At 47.0% G+C, this 27,099-nt stretch overlaps 1 protein-coding gene across 1 annotated transcript in view; it reads left to right on the top strand.

Moving 5' to 3' along the window:
* Positions 1 to 3,929: 3,929 nt before the first annotated feature.
* The window catches only part of LOC310888962 (vasculin-like), a 72,423-nt gene continuing 49,253 nt past the window's right edge, over positions 3,930 to 27,099 (top strand). The window contains exon 1 of the mRNA XM_083852673.1: positions 3,930 to 4,426. Within this exon, the coding sequence (XP_083708799.1) occupies positions 4,368 to 4,426 (59 nt within the window). The 5' untranslated portion in view covers positions 3,930 to 4,367. The remainder of the gene's footprint in view (positions 4,427 to 27,099) is intronic.

Here is a 27,099-nt window from a genome sequence, read left to right as displayed (position 1 = left end):
GAATTCGGAAAACTTTGCCATGTTTATGTTTCAATTGATACCTTTTCTGATTGTACATATGTATAGGCGTACTCGGGTTTCTTATGAATATGTAAAAGCGATGTTCTATATATTTAGAAAGTTCGACGGTTGTGTGTGCGTGTTGGTAGAGTGTAGACTCCCCGTGCACCCAGCGCTGTTTACTTGCCTTTTATAAATATTACTAAATTCAGATTGAGTTGTATCTTCATTTATAACAGGGCTAACATCAGGGATTTCCTAAATTCATCTCTTTCATATATCACCTGTATGCAGGCTGCTTTCCGTACTGCTACAGCCAGGTTGGAATAGCCTGTGGCTCTAATTTCTAGTGGTTCCACTCTCTCCTGGGGATCTATACCACCTGCCCAGTATGCAGCTCGTGCAGTTAAGGAGCAGTTATGCTCTCCTGGCGTGGTACTTTCAGGGTCTGCACTATGCGTTAATCTACGAACCTGCTTAACTGGAGCAGAAGGTTGCATTTTATCTAACAGATGATTAACCCTTTCCAGCAATTGTTTAAGATGACTATTCTCATTCAAAAGTTTAGCAACTCTGATTCCTAATGTTCTTCCCGTCTCCCTTTCAAAGGCTAATGATGACTTTAACACCACATTTTCCAATTTTAAAGCTGTATATTCCACATCAGAAATTAGTTTGGGAGCAGGAATTTCCTTAGCTTCTTGCTGAGTGCAAGACAAACAGGCTCCTAATACTGCACAAATTACACCTTCGCCTTTTTTCACTCCAGTCTTTTGCACAGCCTGACACTGCTTAATGCGTTCTACCCCTGTCCTGGTTCCAGTTAGGACAGAGTTAATTTTCCCTCACAGTAGCTGGTAGGGTGCTATGTTTTGGATTAGGATGAGAAGAGTGCTGATAACATGCTGATGTTTTAATTGTTGCAGAGCAGTGCTTACACCAGGCCAAGGACTTTTCGGCTTCTCGCTCTGTCCTGCCAGCGATCAGGCTGGGGGTGCAGCAGGAGCTGGGAGGGGACAGACCCAGGACAGCTGACCCAAACTGGCCAAAGGGGTATTCCATACCATCTGACGTCATGCTAAACAATATATAGGGGTGGCTGGCCGGGGTGGGGGGCCGGCTGCTCGGGGATAGGCTGGGCATCGGTCAGCGGGTGGTGAGCAATTGCATTGTGCATCACTTGTTTTCTTACACATTATTATTGTTAATACTATTATCATTATCACTATTATTATTATTATTGTCATTATTATATTCCTGTCTTAATAAACTGTCTTTATCTCAACTCACCGGCTTCACTTTCCCGTTTCTCTCCCCCATCCCAGAGAGGGAGGGGGGAGGGTGAGCGAACGGCTGTGTGGTGTTTAGCTGCCAGCCGGGTTAAACCACAACAGTCCTTTTGGCGCCCAACATGGGGCACAAAGGGTTGAGATATCAACAGATTTGACCAGAGTGTGTTAAACTAAAATTGGTATAAGTATTGGACCTGCTTAATAGTTGCTAGTCACGATGTTGATTGCCTTAATCTCCAGTCTGCTGTGCCTGTTTTCCAAATTGAGTTTTATAGCGCGTTACTTTCTGTATGTGCTCCCTGTTGCACTGTTTATCCTTTCCGGGCCCTGGTTTAAGATTGTTATGGTACTGTGCGGTGTAGCAATGGCTTATGAAATGATGAAATATCTGGTCACGACTTTAACCTGGTATTTGTACTCAGCACTGACGTCGACTCTATACTTTGGAAACCATATCTCGGAAACTATTAGCAATTACACCTATTGCCTGTTTTCGTTAGGGAGCCAATCTGTGAAGGGGACAGGGGAAGACATGTTTCCCTACCTGTTCACTCTCCCTTTCTCCTTCACCACCACCCTCTTATCCCCCGAGCTAGTTACGGTGGTTCTCCGAGATGTTGAATATCCTTGGGATACTCAGACCAGCCTGCTCTTGTTGTTATGTCTCCTGAATGCGCTTCAGGTTTTGTTGAGGGTTAAACAACTACTTAGGAATCTCATCCGGAGATCTGTCTTGAGGCGGGATAGTTGCGAGTGGCAGGGAGTGTGGGAGGATATGGGCAGGTTTCTAGAGCAGTGGTCACCTCCAGTGTTTTGGACATTCACCCCTGAACAACTGCAAAATCCTAAAAAGCTGGCAGAATGCTTGAAAAAAAGGTGTCATGACTCTGGCAGTTCCAAAGTGACACAAATCACTGTAGCGTGCTGGGGTCTGGCTTGTGCCTATCGAGCTGCAATTGATGCTACTAGCAACCTAGCTCCAGCTCCTGCAGCCGCTCCAGCTCCAGCTCCTGCAGCCGCTCCAGCTCCTGCAGCCGCTCCAGCTCCAGCTCCTGCAGCCGCTCCAGCTCCAGCTCCTGCAGCCGCTCCAGCTCCAGCTCCTGCAGCTGCTCCAGCTCCAGCTCCTGCAGCCGCTCCAGCCCCTGCAGCAGCTCCAGCTCCTGCAGCTGCTCCCCCTCCTGTGGCTGGGTCAGAGAAACGAGCTGTAGCAGTGCAAGTTGACCCCGCAGAGGGTATTCCAACCCCTGTGGCAGACCCTGTGTCTGGGTCAGAGAAACGAGCTGTAGCAGTGCAAGTTGCCCCTGTAGACAAGGTGAAAAAATGGTATAGAGGCTCAGGTCGTTTAGAACGCAGACAGTCTTCTGCTAAGTCTGGGCATAGTGAAGACGAGGCTGGGCCATCAAAGGTGCAGGAGACTGAAGATGAGGATGGGGATGTCGAAAAATCAACAGTAACTACCCGGACTCTATACCAGCGTGAGCTACGAGATGTGCGAAAAGATTTTGGTCACTGTATAGGTGAGCAGCTTGTCACCTGGCTGCTCCGGTGCTGGGACACGGGAGCCAATTATGTGGAATTAGAGGGCAAGGAAGCCAGGCGGCTGGGATCCCTTGCTAGGGACGCATGCATTGACAAAGCAATTGGAGATGGAGCACGATCTCGCAGCCTCTGGAGGCGTCTCCTGTCAGCTGTGCAGGAAAGGTATCCCTTCAAGGAAGAACTTGTATGTCTACCAGGCAAATGGACCACCATGGAGAAGGGAATTCAGTACCTGAGGGAATTGGCCGTACGGGAAGTAATTTATAAGGACCTAGACGACGCACAAACATCTGTAGATCCAGATGCAGTTCGGTGTACACCACCCATGTGGCGGAAGTTTGTACAGAGTGCACCATCATCATATGCCAGCTCATTGGCAATACTAGCCTGGAAAGCGGAGGAGAATCCCCCAGTGTATGAAGTGGCTAAATTACTCCGGCAGTACGAAGGAAATCTCTCCTCTTCCCTACAGGCCTGTGTCTCAGCTGTGGAGAAACTCTCTGAAGAGGTCCACCAACTTAAAGAGAATTTATCTTCCCCTCCACCTGAACGAACCAGTGTCCACCAGAGAATGCTTTACATTATTATTATTAATACTATTATCATTATCACTATTATTATTATTATTATTGTTATTATTATATTCCTGTCTTAATAAACTGTCTTTATCTCAACTCACCGGCTTCACTTTCCCGTTTCTCTCCCCCATCCCAGAGAGGGAGGGGGGAGGGTGAGCGAACGGCTGTGTGGTGTTTAGCTGCCGGCCGGGTTAAACCACAACAGCAAGTCAAACTATTTTGCAATTGGTTGCATAAAAAATATACAATAATATGCTTAAATGTCATTAGAAATTGTACTGGCAAGTGTTTTCAGAACCTGCATTTGATTCTGTATTTTCTTTTATTGGCAGTTTCCTCTATTTAATTTAAATTATTGTAGGAACTGAAATGATGGATTGATTTTTAGACAAAAATCTCGGCATCCTGACAAATCTTAGGATTTTTTAAATGGGTTTTGCAGACATATATATTCTCTGAAAATAAAATCACTAGAAAGCAAAAATTAACAAGAAAGTAGAAAGATACATGAGAATTCCAGCATTAAAAATGAGAAAACCTGTGGGAAAGGAATTCGCAGGGAGCTTTGTGCTGTTTTGTGGGAAAGGAATTCGCAGGTGGCTTTGCACTGTTTCACACGTCCCTGAGGTAGCGATAATGAGGAAAACAGCGCTAGAACCAAAAACTTGAGCAAGGTCGAGATAAAGTAAATTGGCTACAGTGTTAAAGATGAGCTTTGGGCAGTGGCCAATTGCTGGCTGGCTCGAGGCGCGTGTCTGAGGGTCTCTAACCAATTGTAAGACAGATTCGGGCGCGTGGACAGCGCGTGGGGCTACGGGGAAAGTATATGTAGTGGTGAAAAAGGGCAATAAATGTCCTGCTGTTGAAGAGCCATCAGGAGTCCGTGTCTTTAAATGGTGACTCCGACGTGATAGGGGAGGAGCAGCGCTGCACGAGCGTCGGAAGGGAACCCAGCCGAATGAATCAAGCTCGCAGCTGGACTGCAGCTTCAACCCTGGGACATCACCTGAAGGACAGGTGAGCGGCTGGGCATTAATCATGGGAGCTAGCCTTTTGGCAGAGGAAGAGGCTATAGTGAAACTACTAACACAACTCCTAATAGACAGGGGAGTAAAATCTGATCCGTTTAAGATAAAGCTATTATTGAAATTTTTGCGAAAACAAGGGCTCCCCTCAATGGCTTCCAGAGTATTTGATGTAAAAACTTGGGACCAAGCGGGGGAAAAAATATGGGAAGCAGCGTCCAGTGGGGATACTAATGCTGCTGAGGTGATGACTATGTGGCGGCTGGTGACTGAGACTTTAAGATCGTGGCAGGCAGAAAAGGAAGTACAGAACGCCGCTGCCCAGGCAATAACAGCAGCCGAACTGAGATCAGAGCCTGCAAGGTCACCAGAGCGGTGCAGTTTGATAGACCTGGGGGATGACAAGGAAGAGGGCTGCGGACCGCCACCGCAGAGCCCCTCCCCGCTGACCCCCTCGACTCCCGCCTTGCCTGCCCCCGATAATGCCTCCCTGGGGGCCCGAGCTTTCGACCCGCGGGAATGATGGGAGCTGGTGCGCCGGGAAGCTCTAAAAGACGGGGACCCGGTGGGAATGGCTTTCCCGGTGCAGGTGCGACCCAACGGTCCAAATGAATATAATGCCTTCCACTGGGACCTAATTAAAGAATTAAGAAAGACTGTGACTACATATGGATTACACGCACCATTTACTCAGTCATTGTTAGAAAATGTTATGACTGGTCACTTGCTGGTGCCGTACGATTGCCATCAGATAGCCGCGATGATTTTAACGCCAACACAAAAATTACTGTGGGAGCAAAAATGGAAAGAAGCGTGCGAATTGGCCGCCCTGCGTAACCTGGACCGGCAGCCCGGCGACCCCCTCTTGGGAGCCGGGATCCCACAGTTGATGGGGGCTGAGCCGTTATTTGATCCGAGATTGCAGGCTAGGCTCGACGATGCCATCTTGCGGCAGTCCGCGTCTCTGGCCTTCCAGGCTATGTTGAAGTTGCCTGAAGTTGGAAAAGCCGAGCCATCGTTTACCAGCATTAGGCAACAAATTACCGAGCCTTATATGCAATTCATTGATAGACTGCGAGACGCTTTGGACAAACAAATTGACAACCGCGAGGCCAAAGAGGCCCTTATACTAAAACTGGCGGTAGAAAATGCAAACACAGACTGTAAGAAAATACTCCAAGCCCTGCCTGCTAATACTACACTGGTACAAATGATAGAGGCTTGCAATCGAGTCGGATCCATAGAACATCACACTGCCGCTTTGGCCGGAGCCTTTGCTACTGCACTTAAAACCGGGCGAAAACGGTGTTTTCGCTGTCGAGCCACGGGGCATCTTGCCACCGAATGCCCACAGCGAGGAGCAGGGGGGTGTTATAAATGACTGAGTCCCAAATAGGATTACAATCAGAGTTTACAATTTATTAAACGAATAGAGGCAAGCAAACAGCGCTGGGTGCGCCGGGAGTCTCTGCTCCACCGGGACGCACACCCGTTACGTAAGGCATCTAATTTTTTATACTCCTAGGCTAATACATATTTATTACTACTTCTAAAAGAGGCAAGGTTATTATAATTGGTTTCCCGAATCTGACGTCCTTCCAGGTGCACCTGCTTATCAGTCTCTGTTACTTTCTCGGGGGCCGCTCGGACAGGGAGACAGGGAGGCTCATATTCTTCCTCCTTATCTAGTGGTCTCTTGGCCGGCTGTCAGAAGTTACTGCACATTCGTGCAAAGTCAGCAGTTTTTCTCCGAAGAAATCCCTTTGTTCTCTTCTCGCCTAAACCCAGGCCTCAATGTTAACCCTTCAAAACCCCTTAGTGGCACGAATTGCTGGACCATTTCTTACAATTCCTCCCTTTTTTTTTTTTTTTTAATCATCAATTCGTGTCTCTCCTTCAACCTTTGTCAGTAACAATTGGATTTCATCAGTCAGTTCTCGGGGTGTCCACTTCTTAAGCATCATTATCGACACGTCACCTTTTCTCTCCACTGAAGTCATCACAAATTGGGTGCTATTTATTACTCGCCGTATCAACAACGTAAAGCAAGGTATCATACAAGGTATAAACAATAATGTCACTATACCACATAAAAATAAAAACAGCATCCTTTTAACCCATGGTTCACCAGGCAACCATGAAAAGAAATCCCAATCCATACCCTTCCAAGTTTGTACTGGGACGTGGGCTAGCTTTCTAATTTCCTTTGTTATCTGCTTGACCACTTTTCCATTATCATCAATCTGTAGACAACAATTAGAATCGTTCAGTTTTCCACATACTCCCCCTTCTTCTGCTAGTAAATAGTCTAAGACCATTCTATGTTGGAATATAGCATTTCTCATTTGAGTGGATTGGTCAGCCAAAAGATCCAAGGCTGTCGCTGTTTGATTTGTTACAACTTCGAGGATAGCTTGCAACCTAATTATTCGGTTCAAATTATAAATAGGTTCTCGGGCTCCTGATATCAACTCATTCGGGTTCCAGGTGGCTGGCCCATAATGCTGTATGATTCTTTCAGGAGGCCATTCATCCTTTCCCCATTCTTGGGCACTACCCCCGGTTAAGGAAGTATCTATAGATCGTTTCACTCTGTTCAGGTCATCATATAATCTTATTCCTAAATGATCTCCTTGTGTTTGTGACAATAAAAAGAACAAGGGTCTTATGTACCCCACATAGCATATTCCCGACCAATTTTCAGGTAGCCTCTTGTAAGCATGTTTGCCACACACCCAATAATGTCCCTTTAGGGCCCATGTCCCATTTGGAAAAGGACCATTCCATCCCTTTTTAGCCCTTGGGGCATGATAATACAGAGTGTCCTTGTTACCGAGTGGTCCTGTTACAATGTCTGCCCCGTTCGTACTCGTATATGCGCACTTCCAAGCTCCCGCATCGGGTTTCCACTTACAGTCACAATTCAGTTCTCCTTGGTGGCCAGTTATATTATAAGCTGACCAGAAATGCTTAAAGAACACTCGCCTCCCATTCTCATTCTGCCATCTCCAGCGATAGACCCGCACCACATGCTGTTCCTTAGTGGTGTTATCGCGCTGACAGCTCAAGATTTGACCATCAAATTGTCCCCCCGCTTGTGCTCTTGCCACAGTTTTACATCCGGATCCAAAAAATTCTCTGTATGAGCATTTCAGCCAAGTCCCATTTCTCAGCTGAACATGTGTGGTGTTCCATTTCCCACTACGTGCTGTACAGTTTATAGGACTACATCCAGGATCGGTACAATCATATCCAGGAGACAGAGTCCAATTGCAAATGCTTTTTCCCACCGCCACTGTTCCTGTTCTGTTCAAGCAGTATACACCCCGAGCTGACGAGTGCAACTGCCATGGGCCTCCTTCCTCTTTCCAAAATTGCGTCCCATTATGAACTTCGCTCAGATTACTGACCCACCACTTGGGTTCAACTGGGCCTGCTACCCAGGGCCAACTTTCAGTTCCCCCCGGTCCTCCACAAATCCAGCAGTTACTAAGGTTAAAGGCCCTAGCCACTTCCTCCCCCAAAGTGAAAAAGTTATTCCTCCATTCTTGCCCATGGCCCAATTGCCCCTGTAAAAACAATACCAGAAAGTATAGCATTTCTTATCCTTTTTCGTCGTCCAATCTTGAGAGTGTGGGAAACGCCTTCAATCATGAGGTTGGGCCCGCTTTCAGAGCTTGTGTTACCATTCAGCCCTTCGGGGTGATCCAGCTCCTGGAAAAACTAATCACAATTTCATTATGGGTTTAAGAGGTTCTCATGTTACTTTTCTCAGGACAACCTGATCTTAGCGCGGGAGAAGTCCGGTCGAGGCCCTCTCACTCGGCAGTCAATACCCATAGGGGTTGCCTCCCTCGGTAGACCATACACACCGCAGTGGAGGGTCCTACCCCGGTCTTGCCTTCTCCCTTTCCTCCCTTCAGACTTGTCCTCTTTATCCAGTGCCCTTACTTCATGCAGAACCTTATTGCTGGGATATCAGTTCCTCTTTAATCTCAGTTTCAGTTCCCCAGGAGTGGACTCAACCCTCCAGGCTTCGGTAGTTATTGGTCCTTTTATTCTGGATGCGTGGGTCCAACCCCTTTCTGCTGTTCTCACAGCTGTTTCAGTAGTAAGTAAAACAAGGTACGGTCCCTCCCATCGGGGGTTCAATGATTCTTCTCTCCAGGTTTTTATTAAGACCTTGTCTCCTGGTTGTATCTTATGAATAGCAAATCCTAAAGGTGGTGTCTGAGTCATCATCCCAATTTCTCTTAGCTCCTGTAATCTCCTTCCAATGGTAATTATGTATTTCTGGATACTATGATCCTCAATTACATTGTTCCCTAGGGGCATCCCTTGAGAATAAGGCATACCATATAACATTTCATATGATGATAATCCAGTCTCACTGTGTGGTTTAGTTCTTATGTTTAAAAGTGCCAATGGTAAGCATTTCGTCCAGGGCAGCTGTGTCTCGATCATTAACTTAGTCAATTGTTGTTTTATTGTTTGATTCATCCTTTCTACTTTCCCTGAGCTCTGTGGGTGCCAGGGAGTGTGGTATTCCCACTGAATACCTAATGATTGACACAACAATTTTATTATTTTAGAAGTAAAGTGTGTGCCCTGATCAGAATCAATGTACTGGATTATCCCATACCTTGGTATTAAATGTTCCAATAAAATTTTTACCACTGTCTGTGCAGTAGCTCGTGCTACAGGATAAGCTTCTACCCATTGTGTTAAATGATCTACGATTACCAATAGATATTTCATTCTCCCTACCTTGGGCAATTCAGTGAAATCAACTTGTACTTTCTCGAAAGGCCTATAAGCTGTTTTTCTCCCTCCCATAGCTGCTTGTCGAAACACTTTCTTATTTATTTTCTGACAAGTTAAACAACCTTGTGTAATTTGTTTCGCTATTTCAAAAATTCCAATGCAACCAAATTGTTTAAGGAAATGATCGCTTAATGCCTTCATACCCCAATGTGTTTGTGCATGTAAACGTTCCAGTATTTGCCTCGCATAGGCTTTTGGCAATATCTCTCGCCCGTCAGGCAGTGTCCATTCTCCTTGTTCTAACTTAGCCCCTATTTTCTCCAATTTTGCTTGTTCTTCAGGGGTAAATTTCTTTTCTTCTCTTTCTCGCCTTTCTTCCTCTCGTATCACATTGATTTTAACAACCTGAGTCCTCAGGGCTGCTTCCTGGGCCTCCTTATCTGCTAGATTATTTCCTCTGATTCGATAATCCAATCCCTTTTGGTGTCCTCTTACATGTACCACTGCTATCTCCTTTGGTTCTCTTAATGCCCTTAAAATTTTTATTATTAACTCTTGATGTATAAGATTCCTCCCTTGAGTATTAATTAGACCTCTTTCTTCCCAAATTTTTCCAAAAGTATGGACCACCCCATATGCATATTTAGAGTCTGTATATATCGTCCCACTTTTCCCTTTTAATAGTTCCAGGGCCCTACATAGGGCATACAGCTCACAAGCCTGAGCTGACCATGATGGGCTCAAAGGTCCGGATTCCACAGGTTCTAAGTTCTTATTAATTATTGCATATCCTGATTTTCTTTTTCCTTCCACTACTCGGGAGGAGCCATCTACAAACAGTGCCTCTCCTTTCTCCAACTCAGCATCCTTTAAATCCGGCCTCACTGTTGTCTGAGTCTCAATTACCTCTAAACAGTTATGTTGTACTCCCTCCTGTGGTTCTCCGAACAAAAATTGTGCTGGGCTCTGAGCAGAGGTTACCCTCAGTTCTAAGTCAGGTGAGTCAATTAGTATTGCTTCATACTTTAGGATCCGACTATCCGTTAACCATTTTTCTGCTTTTTGCTGTAAGACACTTCTAACATTGTGTGGAGTATACACCTTTAAAGGAGCACTAAAGGTAATCTTCCTAACTTCTTCTATTAGTAATGCTGTAGCGACCAGAGCTTGAAGACAAGCAGGCCACCCTCTACTTACTGGATCAAGCAACCTAGAGCAATACCCTACAGGTTTCTTAATCCCTGCCCAATCTTGAGTGAGAACTCCATATGCTGTTTGGTTCGATGTATTTACAAAGAGATAGAAAGGTTTTTCCAGATCTGGAAGGCTCAGTACAGGTGCCTGTATTAAAGCCCTTTTTATTTCCTCAAATTTCTGATCATCCTCTGTGAACCACTTAAGCTGGTTATTAGTTAATTTCTCATATAAGAATTTGACCTTTTCACTGTAGCCTTCAAGCCACGGTCTACAATATCCTAATAATCCCAATACTTGCCGAATTTCCTTTTTAGTTTGTGGGGGTCTTAAAGATAGAATCCCTAATACCCTGTCAGGATCTAATTTCTTTTTCCCCTTACTCAGCCAGTGCCCCAAGTATTTTACTTCCTGTTCCACAAACTGTAATTTCAATCAAGACACCTTTAATCTCCTTTCCCCTAAAAAGTTTAGCAATTTAATAGTAGCTTCTCGGGTTCCCTCTTCAGTTTCTCCTGCTATTAATAGATCATCCACATATTGCAATAATTTGACCCCCCTAGGTAACGTGAAATCTTGTAAAATTTTTTCTAAAGTTTGTCCAAATAGATTTGGTGACTCTGTAAACCCCTGTGGTAGCACAGTCCATCTTAATTGTTGTTTTCGTCCCGTTTCGGGGTCCTCCCACTCGAAGGCAAAATAATCTCTGGATCTCTCATCCAGAGGGCAGGCCCAAAATGCATCTTTCAGATCTATTACACTATACCAGGTATGTTTGGGAGATATGCGACTCAATAAAGTATAAGGATTTGCCACCACAGGGAATTTAGCGAGTGTTCGCTGATTTACAGCTCTCAGGTCTTGCACCATCCTGTATGACCCATCCGATTTTTTTACGGGGAGGATGGGTGTATTATGAGGCGACATGCACGGTTCTAAAGTTCCTTTTTCCAGAAGTCTGTCAACCACAGGTTTTAACCCCTTTCGACCCTCCATTGGTATAGGGTATTGTTTGACTCGGATTGGACGATGGGGATCCATTATTTGAATATTTATGGGGTCCATTTCTATCCTTCCAGTCTCCCCCTCCTTATACCATACTAAAGGGTTAATGACTTCTTCATCTTTTTGTGTCAAAGTGTATAATTTAATCTGCAATTCGTCCCCTTGACTCTGAATGCTCAAATTCAATCTTAAAATCAAATCTCTCCCCAGTAAATTGTACTCCGCTTCAGGGAGCAAAAGAAAATCATTAACATAAGTTTTCTTCCCAGTTTCTACTTTTACATTTTTCAAGACAGGCACTCTAAAAGGCTCTCCTTTTGCCCCTATCACTGACATATAATTGTTCCCTTCCTCTACTCCTTTTGGAAGTTTTTGAATAGTAGATTTTTCAGCTCCTGTGTCCACTAAAAACAAAACTTCCTCTTTATGGGGACCAATTAGTAGTTTTATCAAGGGCTCCGTTGATGTTGACGTCCCCAGAAGATATAGCCCCTGACACCCCTATTCTTCTTTGAATGTTTTCTCATCTTGCTCCCGCTTACGACAGTTCCTCTGAATGTGTCCCTTCTTGTTGCAATAGTAACAAGCGGGAATGGTGTATTTCTCTCGACAAGACTGCCCCCTAGGGGCTTTCTCTATTCCCTTCTCCCTCCTTTCTCCGGACAGAGTCTTATTTCTCTGACTTTCTCTTACTGCTGCTACAAAAATCTTAGCTTTTGCTTTTTGTTTTTCCTCATCTCTCCTAACATATACTTTCTGTGCTTCCCTAAGTAACTCTTCTAATCCCCTCTCTTGCCAATCTTCCAGCTTCTCTAATTTCCTCCTTATGTCCCCCCAGGATTTAGCTACAAATTGCGTTCTAAGGAGTGCAGTTCCAGCCACTGTATTCGGGTCAATTCCAGAATACATTTGTAAACTTCTCCTTAATCTCTCCAACCATTCTGTTGGAGATTCGTCTTTCCCTTGTTGTTCATTAAATGCTTTATTAATGTTTTGCCCTCGGGGAACAGCTTCCCTTATTCCCTGTATGATTAATGTTCTCAAATCCCTCATATTCTGTCTTCCTTGGGGTTGTTGATGATCCCAGTGGGGATCCACGTTTGGCCATTTTTGGTCTCCTGGGGGTCCTGCCTGATTCTGTCTCTCCCACATTCTCATTCCAGCTTGCCTAATCATTCCTGTTTCCTCGACAGTAAATAAGATCCCTAAAATGGACTGTATTTCTTCCCAGGTATAAGTATTGGGACCTAGGAATTGGTCCAGTCTTTCAGCTACTCCGAGGGGGTCATCTAATAAGGCCCCCATTTCTTTCTTGAAATTCCTTACATCTGTGGTATTTAAGGGGACTGCCACAAACCCAATGCCTCCCTGATTGCCTCCCAGGGGTACCTCTCTTAAGGGATATAGAGAAGCTCCCTCATATGTGGCAGTCCTACTTCTCGTACATGCAGCCGGGGGTCGGTCTGATTCCGGTGCTGTCGGCGGTGGAGATACCACAGCTGCCGGAGGTGGGGCCACTGCCAGAGGTGGATTGTTAGAATATAGAGGTGGTAAATTATCTAATGGCTCCCATTTATCCTCTTTTTCTTTTTCCTGTTTTTCTTCTCCTTCTTCAAACTCCTCCTCTGTTTTTAGTGTAAATACTGAGGCTGGAAAAGGACGTGAAGTCCTGATCCATAATCTTGCATAATCACTTTCCTCCTGACTAAAAGGTTCCTTTGAGTTAACATGTAGATTTAAAGCCTGGCAAACCCAGTCTTCAAAAGATCCGAAAATAGGCCAAAAGACATGTGGTCTTAAAGGCTCCTTTGGCCATTCTATCATACAATACTGAATCATTTTTACTTTGCTTTTTCCTTTTCTGGGGCCCCTATCGTTCCAATTTCTAATCATTATCCCTAATGGACTTTCTGGTGGTATGTCTGGTAATTTGCTCCCTTTTCTCTGGTCCCGGGTCTTCGATTTAATCTGACCCATCTAGGAATTTTACTGTGGCAATTCCTACAGCCCTTGGTTGCCTTAGTGAGAGTGTCTTGCAGGGGGTTTAGGACCTATCACCCGCCCACGAATCCTATAGGAATCACTTCGGTCCTTCACCGGCCAAGTCCCTCGCGGGAGATTGGAACCGCGGTTAGAAGACCTCCACAATCGCTTCGGAACTACGTTCCGTCTCAATCACACTCTCACACACACACAGGCAACCGAATCCCACCCAACCGAACGGTATACACATTAAATACTTACGACTCCGTCGTCTTCGTTCGGATCTTCGCGCGCAGAATTACGGGCAAAATATAGTGCTGCAGCCGGCAAAAGGGAGCTCATAAAAATCTAAATCTTTGCTTGCCCTTATTCAGGTTCGAGATGGCATTAGTCCCGACCTGACTCGAACAGGAGCCACCAAATGGTGGGGGCGCCCCTCCTAGATCAAGTCAGAATTCAGGAACCAAGACCATCCCGGACGAGCCCCCAATTGTTATAAATGACTGAGTCCCAAATAGGATTACAATCAGAGTTTACAATTTATTAAACGAATAGAGGCAAGCAAACAGCGCTGGGTGCGCCGGGAGTCTCTGCTCCACCGGGACGCACACCCGTTACGTAAGGCATCTAATTTTTTATACTCCTAGGCTAATACATATTTATTACTACTTCTAAAAGAGGCAAGGTTATTATAATTGGTTTCCCGAATCCGACGTCCTTCCAGGTGCACCTGCTTATCAGTCTCTGTTACTTTCTCGGGGGCCGCTCGGACAGGGAGACAGGGAGGCTCATATTCTTCCTCCTTATCTAGTGGTCTCTTGGCCGGCTGTCAGAAGTTACTGCACATTCGTGCAAAGTCAGCAGTTTTTCTCCGAAGAAATCCCTTTGTTCTCTTCTCGCCTAAACCCAGGCCTGAATGTTAACCCTTCAAATCCCTTAGTGGCACGAATTGCTGGACCATTTCTTACAGGGGGAACGCGGTAACTCTGCCCCTCCCACTGTTTGCCCACGGTGCGGCACGGGATGGCACTGGGCTAGCCAGTGCCGTTCGACGCATGATGCAGAGGGACGACCTTTACAACCGTGGCAGGGAAACGGGAAGCAGAGCGCGGGGCGGGGCCGCGCGATGACACAAGTGCCCCGGCCCTCCTTCGTGGGCGGGCCGTCCTCGCGGAAGTCACCGCCCTGGGCGATGACGACTACCGGGCTGCGACCGCAGCCGCCCACTGCTCCAGCGATCCCGCCTACTACGTCACCGTGGATTCCCTCACAGCCAGAACCCGAGGAAGCGCCGGATTGGATGTCTCCACAGTAACGAGCTGCACCCTTTGGGACACTCGGGTTCGCAGAATACCTCTAAATGTACAGGGACCAATAGGGAAGGGATGCAGCGCCCTCTTGCTAGGGCGGTCTAGCACCACACTAACGGGTCTTTTTATACTGCCTGAAGTCATTGACGTTGATTATGAAGGCATAATACAAGCAATGGCATGGACTCCCTCCCCACCGATGCTCATTCCCAAGGGGACTACAATTGCACAGTTAATACTATTTAAAGCCATAGTTCCACAAGCAGAGACATGTGACCGACACGACGCGGAGTTTGGATCAACGGGACCCCCGTCAGCTTTTTGGGCCTCGGCCATTACCATCAAGAGGCCTACGCTGACCCTAACACTTCATCACCCACAGGCTGACCCCTCCAGCGCACAAATAACCGTATTAATGGATACCGGGGCAGATGTTACAGTAATTTCTCTTCACGATTGGCCCAAAAGTTGGCCTTTAGATTCCACCACAAAAGGCCTTGTGGGAGTTGGTGGTGTCTCCGGTACCTTTCAGAGCCGATATATGCTTAGCATTAAGACTCATGAAGGCTCGCTGTATAACGTCCGGCCGTATGCTGCCCTCATACCTGTCAGTCTCCTGGGGAGGGATGTGATGGGGCAGGGCGAGTTCACTCTGAGCTTTCCGGAAAATTTTCAATAGCGGCCATTGACGAGCGACCGCGCATGAGACTCACCTGGAGAACTGATAATCCTGTGTGGGTGAAGCAATGGCCGCTTCCTGCGGAAAAGGTCGCTGCTCTCCAAGAACTTGTCCAAGAACAGTTACAATTGGGACACATTACCCCCACAACCAGTCCCTGGAATTCACCCGTGTTTCTTTTTAAAAAGAAAAGCGGGAAATGGCGATTACTTCACGATTTACGTCAAATAAACAATGCAATGGGGGACATGGGAGCTCCCCAGCCCGGATTACCTTCTCCTGCTATGCTCCCTTGCAATTGGAATATCTTGATTATCGATTTAAAGGACTGCTTCTTTACTATTCCACTTCACCCTGCTGATGCTCCTCGATTCGCGTTCTCGGTCCCAAAAATCAATAAGACCGAACCAATGGATAGGTATCATTGGACTGTGCTGCCTCAAGGGATGAAAAATTCCCCAACAATTTGCCAAACATACGTAGCAGAAGCGCTACGCCCCGTACGCAAACGATTCCCGCACGTATACATCTATCATTATATGGACGACATATTGCTCTCCAGTCCGACAGACAACTTAACGCAAGAAGTACTGCCTGTTCTACGGCAGGAGTTCCAGACATGGGGATTACAAATCGCACCGGAGAAAATTCAAATCGAGGCGCCTTGGAAATATTTAGGCTGGAAGATACTGCAGCACAGTATTCAACCCCAAAACGTAGCCATTACAAGGGAAATTCGCACGCTCAGTGATGTCCAGAAGCTTATAGGCAATATAAATTGTATAAGGACGCAATGCGGAATTGACAACCATACACTAGCAGCCCTGTTCGAGTTGTTAAAAGGGGACACTAGTATTAATGCGCCCCGCCGGCTGACTAATGAAGCCAGGGCGGCGCTACACCGTATAGAGGAGAAGATCTCTGCCCAACAATGCCAGCGGCGAGCAGAAAATTTACCCATTCAGCTCTACATATGCAACCAGAATCCACAACCTTTAGCTATTATTGCGCAATGGGACTCCAACGCAACAGACCCGTTGCTTCTATTAGAATGGGTGTTTCTACCCCACCAACCGACAAAGACACTCGCCACCCGCATTGAAATGTTTTCAGATTTGATTAGGAAGGGAAGAGAACGAATTATAGAAATGGCTGGAGAAGAGCCAAAATCCATTATCATTCCGATAGTTAAAGACTATCTTGATTGGTGCCTCCAGAATAGCTTAGAGCTACAATCAGCCCTTTCGGGTTTCAATGGTCAACTTGATATACATCTCCCGTCTCATAAAATGCTTACCTTTTATAATAATGTACACGTTGAGGACAAGCTGCTATATCGATGGCACCCAGTCCAAGGACAAACAGTATTCACAGACGGGTCAGGGAGAAAGGGAAAAGCTGTAGTCACGTGGGAACAAGGAGGCCACTGGCAACATGTCATAGAAACAATACAGGGCTCCCCTCAGATAGTAGAATTACATGCAGTAGTAATGGCGTTCAAGCAATGGGACCAGGCTCCACTAAATATTGTCTCTGATTGACATTATGCAGTAGGAGTAGCACAACACATTGAAAGATCTCAGATCAAACACATCCACAACGAAGCACTATTCTTAAAATTTAAAGAGTTATTATTTCTTACAGAGCACCGTACCCACCCTTATTGCGTGATCCACATTAGAAGTCATATGACACTCCCGGGATTCTTTGCAGAAGGAAATGCCCGGGCCGATCGATTGACTAACATTGCATTGCAAGTCCCAGTGCCAAATACATTGTCCCAGGCTCGTTTATCACATCAATTCTTCCACCAGGCTGCAAAGGCATTGTCCAAACAGTTTGCCATCCCCATAGGAGATGCTAAGCTCATAGTACAGACCTGCCCGGATTGTCAACAACGACCAGGCCCACCGACTACAGTTAATCCTAGGGGCCTCTCTTCTCTTCAGCTTTGGCAAACTGACATTACTCACATTCCTGAGTTCGGGAGGCTAAAATACGTTCACGTGTCCATAGATTCTTTTTTGCACGCGCTCTGGGCCTCTGCGATGACGGGCAAAACAAGCCGTCACGTACAGGCGCATTTCCGTGCAGCCTTCGCCGCCCTCGGAATCCCTAAAGAAATAAAAACTGATAATGGCCCAGCTTATGCAAGCCGCTCTACGCGACTTTTTTTCCATACCTGGGGCATCACTCACAAGACAGGCATCCCACACTCACCCACAGGACAAGCAATAGTAGAACGTGTTCACCGCACGTTAAAGGACTTATTGGCTAAACAGAAAAAGGGGGAGACACAGGAGACCCCGCAGAATAGATTGAACAAAGTGGTATATGTCATAAATCATTTGACACTACCTTTTCAATACGAAGACGTACCACGTATAATTAAGCATTTTAAATCAATGGAATCAGGACTAACCTCCGTTCCAACAGGAAAAGCGATGGTTATGATGAGAAATCTGGATACTGGGAGGTGGGAAGGACCATATCCCCTAATAACCTGGGGGCGAGGGTACGCTTGTGTTTCCACAGGGCAAGGACCATGATGGGTGCCAGCTCGTGGCGTGTGACCATGGTTGGGACCATCATCCTCGTCCGCCTCTGCAGCTTCGGCGCCTCCTGGGTCTCAGTCCAGCCCAGACTGTGGGTGACCCATTCGGTGATAATCTGGAGCTGATTAATACAGCAGTGCACTGAAGGTTAGATGGGAGGAGGTTCCTGGATCTGGTGGAGCCAATGAAACGACCCATCTACGACATGTCTGCTGGGGAACCCGGCGGATGACAAAGACTGGACTGTCTACTTATCGCAAGCGCCCCTAGAGCCACAGGAATTAGATATCCTGAGATGTGTAACAGTAATAGCATGTGTAAGGTGTAATTGCTCGGAAAAAAAAAAAAGGTCACTTGCTCCTTATTGCAATGCATCTCTTTGCTGTCATTATACAAACTATAATAGCATCCTTCCTTGCGCCAGGAGCCGCTCTGCTCAGCTGTGGGATCGACTGTGGAACGGACGCCCCTAGGTGCACCCCGAGCATTTTTTCCTCGGAGGGGTCTCCACTCTCAGCCGCTCACCACGGGAGCAGACAAGGACCTCCTGAAGCCGCACACAAATTATTTTAAGTGATGTTTTCTTGTGGTGTGAATGAGAAGTGCAAGAGGCCTCTCTGCGTGATTGTGTGATTGTGTGATTGTGCTGTGCAAGTAAGAAGCAGTATCGCTGCGAAGCAACATTCCTAGCGCTTAGTGGCTTGTTGACTGATGTAGATTCTAGTAGGCACACTACTTTACAATCGTAGTTCTGCATGAGATTTTGACCCTGTTGCTTATTGTACCTTGCTTATTGCAGTGTGTGCAGTGATTGATAGAAAAATCTATAGAAAACGTTTGGTTGATTGAAAATAAAAAAGGGGGAATTGTGGGAGAAGAATTTGCAGGGAGCTTTGTGCTGTTTTGTGGGAAAGGAATTCACAGGTGGCTTTGTGCTGTTTCACACGTCCCTGAGTTAGCGATAATGAGGAAAACAGCAGTAGAACCAAAAACTTGAGCAAGGACGAGATAAAGTAAATTGACTACAGTGTTAAAGATGAGTTTTGGGCAGTAGCCAATTGCTGGCTGGCTCAAGGCACGTGTCTGAGGGTCTCTAACCAATTGTAAGACAGATTCGGGCGCGTGGACAGCGCGTGGGGCTACGGGGAAAGTATATGTAGTGGTGAAAAAGGGCAATAAACGCCTCCTGTTCAAGAGCCATCAGGAGTCCGTGTCGTGCATCCCTTCAAAAACCTCAGAGAGCGCTGTGGTCTTATTTACCTTCAGGTCAATTCTGACTAGTCAACCCCAATTCCAATTTGTAACAGCAATGGTGGTTTTCTTAGGTGCCCATCACAACCTTAATTGCGTTGCAGTCTCATTTTTCTACCTCATCCTTTAAATAGTTTGGTCTTTTATTTACCTTGACCTGAGCTGCAAAAATGATGCTTTCCAGGCAAGGTTAAGGAGCATGCATACTGAAGAGGATATTTCAAGAGCCCAAAAGGGTTCCGGTGGGCTTTTAACAGAGCTGCCTTAGAGACAGAGGACATTAAACAGTTGTCTACCTTGCCCAGTCTCTCAGAGGACCCTTCTGTTGTGGGGTTGCTGAGGGTCGAAGAACAGCAGGTGCCAATCGCTACCACAACTGTGCACCGGTGGCAATATCTCACCAACCGAGACTCCCTGATTCCCATCCATAAGGTAATTCATCAACTGGAGAGCCAAGGAGGGATCAGCAAGACTCATTCACCTTTTAATAGTCCCATATGGCCAGTGCGAAAGTCTAATGGTGAGTGGAGACTAACAGCGGACTATCGTGGCCTGAACGAAGTCACGCCACCACTGAGTGCTGCAGTGCCGGACATGCTAGAACTCCAGTACGAACTGGAATCAAAGGCAGCCAAGTGGTATGCCACAGTTGATATTGCTAATGCATTTTTCTCCATCCCTCTAGCAGCAGAGTGCAGGCCACAGTTGGCTTTCACTTGGAGGGGTGTCCAATACACCTGGAATTGACTGCCCCAGGGGTGGAAACACAGCCCTACCATTTGCCATGGACTGATCCAGTCTGCGTTGGAACAGGGGGAAGTTCCAGAACACCTGCAGTACATCGATGACATCATTGTGTGGGGTGTCACAGCAGAGGAAGTTTTCAAGAAAGGGAAGAAAATAGTCCAAATCCTTCTGAAGGCTGGTTTTGCCATAACAGGACAAGATGTAAAGAATGTGCTCTACACCGCAGCCGGGGAGAATGGCCCCACCTGGAGCCTCTGGCAGAAAGAGCATGGGGAAATGCGAGGTCGACCCCTAGGGTTTTGGAGTCGGGGATACAGAGGATCTGAGGCCTGCTACACTCCAACCGAAAAGGAGATATTGGCAGCATATGAAGGAGTTCGATCTGCTTCAGAAGTGGTCGGTACTGAAGCGCAACTCCTCCTGGCACCCCGACTGCCGGTACTAGGCTGGATGTTCAAAGGAAGGGTCCCCTCTACACATCATGCAACTGATGCTACATGGAGCAAGTGGGTTTCCCTGATTACTCAGCGGGCTCAAATTGGAAACCCCAGTCGCCCAGGGATCTTGGAAGTGATTATGGACTGGCCAGAAGGCAAATACTTTGGGATATCACCAGAGGAGGAGGTGGTCCGTGCTGAAGAAGCCCCACTGTACAACAAGCTACCAGAAAATGAGAAGCAATATGCCCTGTTCACTGATGGGTCCTGTCGTATTGTGGGAAATTTTGTTCATCATCTTCATCGATCGTTCAACATCTTCATCGACGACCGTGATGAGGGAATAGTGTCCACCCTCAGCAAGTACGCTGATGCTACAAAGCTCCCTGGGAAGTAGTCACTGCACCAAGCCTTTTGGAGTTTAAGAAGCGTTTGGACTGTGCACTTAGTCACATGGTCTAAAATTTGGGGTAGACCTGTGTGGTGCCAGGAGTTGGACTCGATGATCCTTATGGGTCCCTTCCAACTCGGGATGTCCTATGATTCTATAGATGTTACTACCTCTGACTGTAAAATCCCTGGCTACTCTGTAACAAGTCTTGTATGTGTCTGCACTGTAATCTATTTTTAAAGTGTTGTGTGGAGATATGAGCTCTGCTAACAGGTGCTTGCTAGGTTCTGCACTATGCTTACCCTATAATGGTCTTACACTTCCTGGTTAGAAGTTGCTGCAATATATTGCCAGTTTGCCTGCTTATTTAATGGTTGTGATTTAACCTGTCAGACAGTTAAATACTACACGCTTGTTTGCTTGCCACCACCCCCAAGTGGGATGGGGGAGAAAATTGAAAAGTGCAAGAACTCATGAGTTGATGAGATTCATGGATGGCAGAAAATGCCCTGTGGGGGTGGTTGCAGCAATGGAAGCAGAGCAACTGGCAGTGCAAAGGCAAACCCATCTGGGCTGCTGCATTGTGGCAAGATATTGCTGCCCGGGTAGAGAACCTGGTTGTAAAGGTACGCCATGTAGATGCTCACGTGCCCAAGAATCGGGCTACTGAAGAACATCAGAACAACCAGCAGGAGGATCAGGCTGCTAAGATTGAAGTGGCTCAGGTGGACCTGGACTGGCAACATAAAGGTCAATTATTTATAGCTCGATGGGCCCATGACACCTCAGGCCATCAAGGCAGGGATGCAACATATAGATGGGCTTGGGATCGATGGGCGAACCTGACCATGCATGCTATTGGACAGGTTATTCATGACTGTGAAACGTGCTGCAATCAAGCAAGCCAAGCGGTTAAAGCATCTTTGGTATGGGGGAGGAATGGGGAGGTCCGATGTGTACCTCAAGGGGATCTGATGTTGGTTGAGAATAGCCCATCAGTTGAATTGTATTATGTTAATTATTACATAATGCTGTATGTCATCACTACCATGATTGCTACATGTCAGTGTCCCATTAATGGTATCACAGTAACAGCCACGCCGATAATGATGAATGAATTCTGATAGAATTGGACAAGCACAGCGGCGTGATGGAACCAGAACGAGCTTCAGCATGCGATGATCCAACATCCAACATCACACATCATCTCTTCTACCCTGCAAGACTGCTGGGACAGATGGAGCCCAAAGTCAGTCACAGACTCCACAAACTCAGTGGACGTTTTATATACATATATGAAGGTGGTGACTAATTGGAATGTATTGGGAAGTGTGGGACCTAAGCATGACATAAATGGTATGGAATAAGGGGTGGATATTGTCCTGGTTTTGGCTAGGGTAGAGTTAATTTTCCTCCTAGTAGCTGGTATGGTGCTGTGTTTGGTATTTAGGATGAGAATAATGCTGATAACACGCTGATGTTTTAACTGTTGCAGAGCAGTGCTTACACTAAGCCAAGGACTTTTCGGCTTCTCGCTCTGTCCTGCCAGCGGGCAGGCTAGGGGTGCAGCAGGAGCTGGGAGGGGACAGACCCAGGACAGCTGACCCAAACTGGCCAAAGGGGTATTCCTTTCTCATTTTCCCATCACAGAATTGAAGGGGTTGGAAGGGACCTCAAGAGATCATTGGGTCCAACCCCCCTGCCAAAGCAGGTTCCTTAGAGCAGGCTGCCCAAGTAAGCAACCAGACGGGCCTTGAATATCTCCAGAGAAGGAGACTCCACAACCTCCCTGGGCAGACTGTTCCAGTGCTCCGTCACCCTCACTGTGAAGAAGTTCTTTCGCATGTTGGTGCGGAACTTTCTGTGCTCTATCTTGTGGTCATTACCCCTGTCCTGTCCCCACAAACCACTGAAAAGTGGTTGGCCAAATCCCTTTGTCTCCCACACTTAAGGTATTTGTAAACATTGATGAGATCCCCTCTCAGTCTTCTTTTCTCCAGGCTGAACAGACCCAGGTTTCTCAGCCTTTCCTCATAGGGAAGATGCTCCAGGCCCCGTATCATCTTTGTGGCCCTCCGCTGGACTCTTTCCAGGAGATCCCTGTCATTTTTGTAGTGGGGAGCCCAGAACTGGACACAGCACTCCAGGTGAGGCCTGACCAGGGCAGAGTAGAGGGGGAGGATCACCTCCCTTGACCTGCTGGCCGAGCTCCTTTTAATGCACGCCAGGATCCCATTGGCCCTCTTGGCCACGAGGGCACACTGCTGGCTCATGGCCAACCTGTCGTCCACCAGGACCCCCAGGTCCTTCTCCGCAGAGCTCCTCTCCAGCAGGTCATCCCCCAGCCTGTCCTGATACATGCGGTTGTTCCTTCCCAGGTGCAGGACTCTACACTTGCTCTTGTTAAACCTCATTTGGTTTCTTCCTGCCCATCTCTCCAGCCTGTCCAGGTCTCGCTGAATGGCAGCACAGCCTTCTGGCATGTCGGCCACTCCTCCCAGCTTTGTATCATCAGCGTACTTGCTGAGGGCAGACACTATTCCTTTATCAAGGTCGTCGATGAAGTTGTTGAACAAGACCGGACCCAGCACCGACCCCTGGGGAACACCGCTAGTCACAGGTCTCCAGCCGGACTCTGCGCCGCCGATCACCACCCTCTGAGCTCGGCCAGTCAGCCAGTTCTGAACCCACCTTACTCTCCACTCCTCTATCCCATACTTTCTCAGCTTTGCTATCAGGATGTCATGGGAGACAGTATCGAAAGCCTTGCTAAAGTCAAGGTAGATGACATCCACTGCTCTCCCCCCGTCTACCCAGGTGGTGATGCCATCATAGAAGGCTACGAGGTTGGTCGAGCACGGCTTCCCCTTGGTGAATCCATGCTGACTACTCCCCATAACATTCTTCTCTTCCAATTGCTTGGAGATGGCATCCAGAACAAGCTGTTCCAACACCTTTCCAGGGACAGAGGTGAGACTGACTGGCCTGTAGTTTCCCGGATCCTCCTTCTTGTCCTTCTTGAAGACCGGAGTGACATTGGCTATCCTCCAGTCTTCAGGCACCTCTCCTGTTCTCCAGGACCTTTCAAAGATGATAGAGAGCGGTTCGGCGATCACCTCTGCCAACTCCCTTAGCACACGTGGATGCATCCCATCAGGACCCATGGATTTCTGTGCGTTGAGCCCACTCAGACGCTCCCGAACCACTCTCTCGTCAACCAGGTGGGAGCCCTCCATTTCCCAGCCCCTTTCTCCTCCCGCCAGGGTCAAGGAGTCCCGGGGGGGAGTCCTTGAAGCAAAGACTGAAGCAAAGAAAGCATTCAGCACCTCCGCCTTCTCGGCGTCTCCCATTACCAGGACACCCCCCTCGTTCAGTAAGGGACCCACATTATCCCTAGTCTTCCTTTTACTTTTTACATACTTAAAAAAAACCCTTCTTATTATCTTTTATCTCTTTTGCAAGCCTCATCTCTAGGTGGGCTTTAGCCTTCCTCGTTGCATCCCTGCAGGCCCTGACAACACTTCTATACTCCTCCCAAGAGGACAGGCCCTTTTTCCACATTCCATAGACCTTCCTCTTCCTTTTGATCTTATCGATAAGCTCCTTGCTCACCCAAGCAGGTTTCCTGCCCCCCTTCCCCGATTTCCTACTCTTAGGGATGCACCGATCCTGAGCTTGGAAGAAGTCCTGTTTAAATGTAGCTCAGCTCTCACAAGCACTCTTGCCTTCTAGTAACCTAGCCCATGAGATACCATCTGACGTCATGCTGAACAATTAATATGGGGGGGCTGGCCGGGGTGGGGGGGAAGGGATGGATCCGCTGCTTGGGGACAGGCTTGTCAGCGGGTGGTGAGCAATTGCATTGTGCATCACTCGTTTTGTACACACTATTAGTAGTAATACTATTATCATTATTATTATTTTCCTGTCTTTTCTGTCCTAATAAACTGTCTTTATCTCAGCCCACAGGCTTTCATTTCTTTCTAATTCTCTCCCCTATCCCAGAGAGGGAGGTGGGAGGGTGAGCGAATGGCTGTGTGGCGCTTAGCTGCCGGCTGGGTTAAACCACAACAATAAATCATCTGGTGAAACCAGATGGTCATGGTGAAACACCTCAGCTCCATGCACAACCACAGTAGCTAAGTTTAAGTTTTCCCTGACGGCACGTGTTCCCTTAATTCCAGTGTATTTAACGTGGGCTTGGGACCTGGCCATTCTGGGTCTTTTTGGCTATGAACCAAAGGGGATTGCATTAACGTCAGGGTAAAGCATAGTTTTATCATTTCAAACTGCTGATTTTTCATTCTCCGTCTACATGCAGTCCACTCAGGATTCCTGTGAACGCAAAAGGAAAGAAAATGTGCTTGGTTGTATTCAACCGGCAGGGTTAAAAAGAGGGTGAAATCCACTGAGTGCTAATCCGGTGTACTTTTCCTGAACAATCTTTGGCTTCCCATGCGTAGAGGTTTTTGGGGATAGTTGGTACCATTGCTACTGTTCCAGTCTGAGGCATTTTTACCAGCACAGGTTGTCCAGTGTGAAATCCTGTAGGATATTCTCCTGGTTTAGTATAATGCTTGGGGTGATTGTATTGGTAGATGCACAGAAGACTTTCATTTTGGGGCAGCCATCTAAGGATGGGCAGCACCTTGTATCAATGTCACTATTTCTGCCATGTTTGGAACTGCGGCAGTCAAAGGCGTGGTGTTAGCATTTAACTGTCTGTAATCCATGGTAAAACGCCATTGCCCGGTTGGTTTCTTTACCAGCCACACCAGTGAACTGTAAGGTGAACGGGTCCTTTTAATAATGCCTCTTTCTTCCAATTCTGTTACCACCCCGTCAATTCCCATAAGTGCTGCTGCTGGCAACAGATATTGCCGAACATTAGTGATTTGAGAGCAGGGTAAGGGTATGGATGTTTGTAACAGACTCAGTCTCACTGTGCCTGAATCCCTTTGATGTGTCATGAAACTCCACACCATCCCATCTGGGAGTTTCCACATTCATCCACCCAGTATGTCAAATCCTAAAATATTAGTACATGCAGCACCAACTAATACTTCTGCCCTGGTTAATCTTCATACCTCTGGCAGCCAGAGTGAAATTTTTGTGGTGGGACATTCTTTCTTCACACTGTCGATTCCTGTGAATTTAACCCTGCGTCGACCAGGTCTTATGCCCGGGGTTTGTGCTGTCTCATGGGTAATTATTGACATTTGAGCCCTGGTGTCAATGAGAAAGTTTACCAATATTTTTCGGGGTCCAACGGGAAGGGCAATGGTAGGGTCAGAGTATTCAACAGAGAGCCATTGAATTGCTAATACCCGCCGAGCAGGGTGGCTCACTGACCTCCCTGGGGATAGGAGTTTTTTGCTGAGCTTCTGCCTCGTCAATTGGGCTTGGTGCAGGTGTACTTTCCTTATGGGTTGGGGTTTTCCAGTTAGGCAATTCTCCCCAGCTGGAATATTTTCCTTACCCAGAGATTGGACTAATGTACGGAGAACCTCCGTAGAGATGCCAAGCAAGATTGGTCAGGGTACACCCAAATCTAGGGCCTTACGCCACAACTCACCCTGTTCCTTATTAGGTTTGAACCTCTCTTTGAATTTGGGGTATTTGGGATTTTGAGTGTGGATTTGGCGAACTCACCAGGAGTGATCTGGGGACTTAATACTGGATGAACTAATCCAGTCCATTCGGCGTCCATACTTATTTATGTCTTGTGCAATTTCACTCCAGGTGGGAATGGGGGAGTGCAGATTTTGTCTACAAACGCAATCACCTTCCCTATGAACAGCTTGTATGCGATCCTGGGTATTTGCTACAAACATCTTAAGACAATCAGGGAGTCCACGGATGAGAGGGGTTAATTGAGCTGGGTCGATAGGGGCTGTGATATATGGAGTAATAATTCGTGTCAAGAAGATGGTTGATGTTAATAAAGAAGGGGGAGATGTGGGAGTGTGGTCATGGGGGTCGACAAGCCCCATGGTTGGTGATAACATCAGACTCTTAACGATGAGGCCATCAGGAATGTAGAGTTTAGAGGGAACAAAGAAGGGTGATTCGGGAGACGCCATGCCGTCTTGGGTTGCTTGTTCTCCAGCCGTTAAGGCATGGAAGCTGCTGGGGGTTTGCTGGTTGCCGGGCAAAGTTGTTCGACCAATGAAGAGTTAGGGGAAAAGGACTGCTGTGGGGCGAATGGTATAAAAAGGGAGCCTGTCCTCGATGATGAAAACAAACAGGGACATGAACTACAGAAACAGGGACAGGCTAACAGAACAGGGACCAGGACAGGAACAGGGACATTGATGGCCTAATGAAGATAGGTTCGGCCAAACTCAGC

The sequence above is a fragment of the Anser anser genome, assembly GCF_964211835.1.
Source record: "Anser anser genome assembly, contig: SUPER_W_unloc_8, whole genome shotgun sequence".
In the NCBI taxonomy this organism is placed as follows: domain Eukaryota; kingdom Metazoa; phylum Chordata; class Aves; order Anseriformes; family Anatidae; genus Anser; species Anser anser.
This window is presented reverse-complemented; position numbering and strand designations above follow the sequence as displayed.